Source organism: Cricetulus griseus, chromosome 4, assembly GCF_003668045.3.
Source record: "Cricetulus griseus strain 17A/GY chromosome 4, alternate assembly CriGri-PICRH-1.0, whole genome shotgun sequence".
Taxonomy (NCBI): Eukaryota; Metazoa; Chordata; class Mammalia; order Rodentia; family Cricetidae; genus Cricetulus; species Cricetulus griseus.
The window spans coordinates 167,036,695-167,043,797 of NC_048597.1; the positions used below are offsets into that span (position 1 = coordinate 167,036,695).

Sequence of the window (7,103 nt, forward strand, 5' to 3'; positions counted from 1 at the left end):
GAGACCCACCAAGGCCTGGCTAGGGCAAGCAGAGAGAAAGCTAAAATCCAAAGCTTAAACATGTAGATGACACCCCTCCTGTCCTTGTTTTGCACTCTTGCAGTGTTAAAGACTCTGCCCTTGTGAGAGGTGACACATTGGCCCTGGATTATTGCTATCCACAGATAAAGAGGCCCCTAAGGCCATCAGCTCCCATCTTGTCAGTGAGGGGTTCACCACAGTCTCTGCCCAGGGTCTAGGACATGGGATGCAGGCCTAAGGTTGTCCAAACTTAGAGCTGGCAGGTAGCTGAGGTCATGAAAAGTATGAAGAATGCTTGGTCATGTCCTGGAGGAAGAAAGTCCCTCTGAGAGAGAGAGCAGCTGGATATGGGCTGAACTTCTGGGAGGCAGGCTACCTGGAGAACATGGCCTGCAACAATGGCCCTCCTGGCTGCTCTTCAGTTTGTCTCACAGCCTGATTGGAAACACTGAAGTACACTCCTTCCTCAGGTGTTTGACGGGGCTGTGATTATCTTGTCCTTGGCCCCAATGGTGGCATCCACTGTGGCTAATGGACCCAGAAGCCCCTGGGATGCCATCAGCCTCATCATCATGTTCCGAATCTGGCGGGTGAAGAGAGTCATTGATGGTGAGTGGCCTGGGGGAGGGGGCGGTCAGTGAGGAGGTAGAAGCTGTAGCTGTCACTTGAGAGAGGAGGACTCAGAGTGAGTGCCTTGTCAGTGTGGGGTGGAGGGTGTGACCCATTGCATGGAGAAAGCCAAGGCTGCCCCGCCTCTTCAGCTTGGTGTTCTGAAACTACACACACAGTCATGTGTCACATCATATGTCTCACTTACCCGAGAGTGCCCTGCTCCCCATTCCCATGCAACTACTTATTTGGGGGGGGGAGGCTATAGGTTCTTATTCCATCAGGGATGGGCTGTGGAGAGCTCTAGAATATAGTGCTTAGAGATGCATGTGACTTGTCACGGGGCCTTATGAAAAACAGGAAAGGTTTGGGCTTTGAAAGGAGTGAGACCCTAGGTGGTAAAGTGCAGAGGTCAAGGTCAAGATCTGGAGTTGCTTCTGAGACTCCTATGGATCCTAGAGCTGCTAAGCCCAAAGATGCTCCAAGGGCAGGGCTTGTGGGGCTACTGTTAGCTGAGAAATCTTGGGGAGCCCATTCTTAGAGCCCTGGCTTTCTCCCCTGTGTCACTCTGTGTATTGTAAGTAGGATAATCTGTAACAGAGACCCAGACATCACTGACTTACACAGTGCACAAGCTTACTTCTCTCTTACGGAAGTCTTCAGGAGGTGGCAGATGTCACTCACCTCGCTCTCTACTCAGCATACCAAAAATACTTTCTATTTTATTGCTGTGCTGCACATAACCTACTTCTTAGAGTCACTTCATGGCCCAAGATGGCTGTACCAGTGCCAACCACCACGCCTCATAATAGCCAGGAGGGATAGAGGGAGAAGGTACAAAGCAAAAGGAGATTCCCTCCTCCCTCTCCTACAACTAACTGGTGTCTGTCTGTCTGTCTACCTACCTACCTACCTATTGCCTACCTCAGAACTAGCCTTTATTGTTGGGTTATCACAAGAAACCGAAAAGGCTACGTTTCCGTTATACCCTATGCCTGCAGGATCTGAGGTCCCCAGCTCTGTCAGAGCTGGTCTTATGGCCACCTGTAACTATAACGGAAGCTAGATTATAGTCGTTCTTCTTAACAGTTATACCGAAAATCGGGGCTCCCTCACTATGGAAAAGAAGGAATTGAGTTTGGGTTGTGGCCCCTCTGTACTTTCTGAGTGCTCTGGGCACCTGCCCCACCCCCAGCCCCACAGACTAGGTCTGTACTTTGAAGCCACTGCTGGCTGAATGCTGGCCTTGCCTCTCCCCAGCCCACACCCAAGGGCTGGCAGCTCTTCACATGGCTCCCTCTGTCTTCCAGCCTACATCCTGCCGGTGAAGCTGGAGGTGGAGATGGTTACCCAGCAGTACGAGAAGGCCAAAGCCATCCAAGAGGAGCAGCTGGAGAGACTGACGCAAATCTGTCAGGAGCAAGGGGTAACACTTTCATATCTACCCATCTCTGTCCAAGCCTTGCTGAGGACCCTGTAATGCCAGGATGCCAGTACTTAGGGGCTGCAGAAGTCAACAGGCCTCACTCAGCTTCCAGCTGTGCCCCAGCCCCAGCCCAGGCTCCATTCGCAGCAGATCTCAGTAGAGGTGTGTTCAGTGTTTCCTTTGACTCCTCAGCCATAAACTCCCACAGCCGGCGAGTGTGGAGAGCTGTGGGACGTCACCACAAATTGACCCTAGGAAATATCCCTACAGTGCACACATCATCTTCAAGTCATCTTGGATGTCTGTCCACGAACCAATTCTTTTTCTGTACTTCAGGAACATGGCCTTCCATTCCTACAAAGTGTTCCTTGGGGACTGGAAGAGCCATTGTGGACCCACCCTTCAGCATGTTGTCCAGGGGCCCCTTGGGCCATGGCAGTTCATATGGGATTCTACTCTGAAAAGACAGTAGTGTGGCCCATGAGCAACTCTCCAGCTCTGCTCAGTCTCTCACCATCAGGGGTCTGCTCTGTGTTGCGCTTATGCTAGGCACTAAAAACACCATTCCACACGGAATATGGCTCAGTTCTCTCCTCATGGGAGCTTTAGTTAACTGCATTTGGTGGCCAAAGCATATGCAGAAGCAGTCTGGTGCCATGCATGTCTCACAGGGACCCTGTAGGTCATAGTTTGAGGGAGGGATTGTGGAGGAGCTGGCTTGAACAAAGCCACTTGGGAGGAGGACAGCATGCAGTGGGGGCTGAGCTGGGCTGCAGAGACCACACCTCTTGTGAGTAGGAAAGGCAGCAGCAGGAGGGCAGGGTGAACTTGGAAGGGCTCTGATGAAGGCATCTGGGGAAAGAGAAAGTGGCTCTGTGGGAATGTTAATCTTCCATGATCTCTCTGGTTGCTTCTGGGGTGGTGGGAGGGGGTAGGAGAGGACAGGTGGGGACAGAGAACCAGGGTAGTAGCAATCCCCTGGGTGAGAACAGACTTGGGTTTAGGCTGGGAGTCTGGGAAACTGAGAGGAGACAGCTGGAAGCACCAGGCAGAAACCAGCTTGAAGTGGATCAGAGAGCTCTTGGTCCCCTGTACACAGGAAAATACTGCTGCTGTTGGCAACTTGAGAGGAACAACACAGTGCTGCATGGCCCCTCCTAAATTCACAGATGCCCAACAGAGCATAGCCCTACCATGAGCCACCACCAGCCACACATGTGATTCATGGCTAGGAGAAAGCCTAATGGCAAACTCACAGCATATCCTGTGCCCTGTGCCATGCATGCCACTCCCCACATGTAGGCTCTTTCCTTGGGGTCCTGGAGAGGATACTCCCTCAGAGTCATAAAGGAAAAAGCAATAAATAAAGAAGATCCTTGCTAGATGGTAACATCTGGAAAAGAGATGAACAGAAATGAACTGCTTTAATTTAAAAAGCACCTGAAACCTGTCATCTAAGTTAAGACGGCAGAGAAGGACAGACAGCTGGGGTCCCTGTGGGCCAAGGGGGAGGGTGGTGAGGTGGCCTGGTAGAGCAGGGCTCTGCTTCTACAGAGAGAGTAGGAAGCAATCCACTGCTCTCCAAAGCTGGAGCCCATGCCCCAGAGGCCAGAGACAGCACCACATCGCAGTATGAGCCAAAGTTTGAGATGGCCATACAGCAGATACCCTGAAGGAAATGTGTCAGCTGTGGATCTTAGCAGCATGTGGGGTGATCAAGAATGGCCATCAGGGACAGACTTGGTTCTAAGCCAGCCCTGTTGCTTAGTGGCTTTGTGGCTTTGGACACTGATAGAACCTTGGTTTTGGTAATCTGAAGAATGGAGGTAGCAAAAAAATCCCCAAAGGGTGCTTATGAGATTTAAATACTGACTAATGGGGACTCACTCAAACTGCCTGCTCACCCCCACATACAGCTGCTTTAGTAATAAATCTGAGTAGTAAATTACCCAGGTGCCCCTCCCCCCACTTAGAGCCAGGGACAGATCTGGGTGTCCATCTATAAGGCTACTCTTTCCCAGCCCACCTGGTTGTGGGCCATTCCTTACCCCATGTTTTCTATTTGGGCTCAATGAAAACATAAGCTCAGAGCCTGTGGTGTGTGCCTGTATCAGCACTCAGAGGCAAAGGCAGGAGGATTGGGAGCTCAGTTTAACTTGGTCTAAGTAGTGAGTTCTCAGCCTGAGCTAAATAATGAGATTCTGCCTCAAAAAAAACCAAAGCATGTTGCTCACACCAGGCATGGGCAGCCTGATTCACACTGGCTACAGGGCAGCACTTGCCGGCACTGGCCAGACTCCTCAGGAATCTAGTGTTTCCAGAATCTCCAACCTGCTGTCCACATAGCCCTGCCCAGACCATCATCGAGTCTTTGCCACAACTCGTCTCTCATAGCTCCAGTTCTCAGAACATATTTAGTAGGAACCTTTCCCAAGCAGAGTTCATACATGCCTCACAGGCAAAAAAATACACAGGTTCATTTGATTGGTTATTGCTTGACTGACAAATTGATTTTCGGAGATGGGGATTTCACTGTGTAGACTGGCCTTGAACTTAGGACCTTCCTATCTTCACTTCCCCACGCCTCAGGGCGGTAAGTCCCAGTTTCAATGAAGAGTCCACTTTGCTCTCCCCTTCAAATACATTTACAGAAATGTTTGCCCTGGTTTCATACACCTTAGTTCTTTTTTATTTTTAAAACTATTTAGAGCAGCTGTAGGTTTACAGATTTTCCACAGGTCCTACACAGAGTCGCCCAGTTCTGATGTCTTGTACCTGTACCATTAGTTATAATGAATGAATCAACACTGATACATCATTCAAATTACATGCGGTTCCAGGGTCCACTTTCCATTTCAGAGCTCCTGTCTCCTTAGGCTCCTCCTTGTGACAGTCCCTCATGCTTTCCTTGTCTCGATGACTTTGATGATTTTGAGGGCACTGGCTGGGTATTTTGTAGGGGTCTCCCTGTTCAGATTTGGTGCAGTTTTTCTCTTGGTAATATTGTTTGGAAGGAAGTCTGCAGAAGTGACATTCAAGACACACTGTCAGCCTGATATTAGCCTGACCACCTCAATGAGGTGGTTAAGCTTCTGAAGGCGAGGGTGTAATGATTTCACTAGACCTAAGATAAATGATAAATGGATATTTATTGGGGAACACTTACACAGAAAACTACAAAGAACCTCGGGAGCGTTTCTCTGCCCTTCCTACTGGATCCGCTGACCCACCAGAAAGCCAGGCCTCAAGACCCCCCTTCCATCCTCTTAAAGCCACACCCAAAGGGGTGTGACCACTGTTACAGGTTCACCAGCTAAACACTGCTACAGGCTTCTTCATTGTAAAGATTCATTTGTTCATTGCCATGTGGCATCTCATTTCTTAACACAGGCCACACCCAGGGTACCCCCAGAACCCTTCACACCTTAGATGAAGGCTCTGTCCTTGGCATGGGTCCAATCTAGGATTTGGCAGGTGAGGAAATGGAGGCCCATGGAAAGGGAGTGTCATACAGCAGTTTGAGTATGAGAGTGGAAATGAAAATACACACACACACACACACACACACACACACACACACACACACACACACACGGATTCTCTGCTTCCCTCATTCCTGTGATCTCTTCATTCCTCAAAGTCCTGGGAGGAAATGGGGACCCAGAGGACCTGTGTGGGGAGGACACACAGTGGTGCATTCTTGCCTTTGAGCCCCAGCCAGCTCTTTGCAGTCCACTGCTGCTGCGACTATGAAACACACTGATCCCACAGACCTCAGCTTCAAGGGTTGCTGCTTAGTGATTTTTTTTCTCTCTCTAATGGGATTACAGCCAGAGCTTTAATCCCTGCCATGGACACATAGATCCCAGAGGAAGAAGCCAGTGGCTGTCCTTCATGGAGGCAGTGTGGACCTCCTCTCTCTCTCTCTTGGTCCTGGCCATTTCAAATAGCAAAGGCCATTAGATCAGTGGTTCAGTCAGTGTGGCATTATATTCTTCTGAGTCATCTTAAAAGCCGCTTCTGAGATGTCATGCTTGTTGATGGCCAGACTCTTGCTGTAATTGTGAAACATACCGCACAGCCCCATCCTGTCTGCTCTTTGACCTTCAGGTCTTGCTATAGCACTTGGCCCAAACTAGTACAGTTCAACCTGGCATACTTGGGGAGTGTTTGTCCTCTGCGGGTTCCATGGGAATGAAAAGGAAGTAGAACTCTCCTTAACCAACCAAATTCACCTTGAGATTTGGGGAAATACTGAGGGTCTGAGGATCACTGTAGGGTGACTTGGTGCCAATGCTCTAAGGAGCCTTGAGGTACCTGCATACCCCTTAGTGCAGCCCAGACCCTGGGCAAGAAGCATCAGTTCCCCAAAGAGGCATCCAATGGATAAAAGACTTGAGGGTGCCAAAAATTTGCTTGTAGGAGCTGTCAGCAAGCTGGTTCCTACCTTTACTCCACTAGCAACTAGTTGTTTCCCCTCTCCAACCCCTGAGCACAAGCTTCTTCATTGGAAAGATGGAGGCAAAGAAGTTGTTATTTCATGGGTGCTGTGAGGGGACAGTTTAATTGAATGACACATAAGGAGGCTCTTTACGTATGAGACAGGATAAATACTCCTGAATGGACTTCCACAATGCTCATTATTTACAAACGCTCCATCAATACATGGTGTCTTTTGACTCCGATGGTCAGGATTGGCAGGCTAGGTTTTATTAACCCCTCTACAAATGGGAAGACTGAGGCTTCCACAGGCTGTCCCTTACCTGGGTGCAGTTTCTTTTATTTATTTATTTTTATTTGTCAAGGCAGGGTTTCTCTGTGTAGCTTTGTAAACCAGGCTGGCCTCGAACTCACAGAGATCTGCCTGCCTGTGCCTCCCAAGTGCTGTGATTAAAGGTGTGCACCACCACCGCCCAGCTTCCTGGGTGTAGTTTCTGTAGCACAAATAATATAAATCCAGAGACAGATATTGGGGTTCAAGCTGAAGATCAGAGAAGCAAAGCGGCCCGCCACTAGAGAGTTCTCACTTCTACCAATGCTCAGATGG

At 49.5% G+C, this 7,103-nt stretch overlaps 1 protein-coding gene across 1 annotated transcript in view; it reads left to right on the forward strand.

Annotated features, from left to right (window-relative positions):
* Nucleotides 1–7,103, forward strand: part of Tmem266 (transmembrane protein 266) — a 61,575-nt gene that overhangs the window by 37,763 nt on the left and 16,709 nt on the right. Inside the window, exons 6-7 of the mRNA XM_035443714.1 lie at nt 492–630; nt 1,941–2,056. Coding sequence (XP_035299605.1) covers nt 492–630; nt 1,941–2,056 — 255 coding nt within the window. The remainder of the gene's footprint in view (nt 1–491; nt 631–1,940; nt 2,057–7,103) is intronic.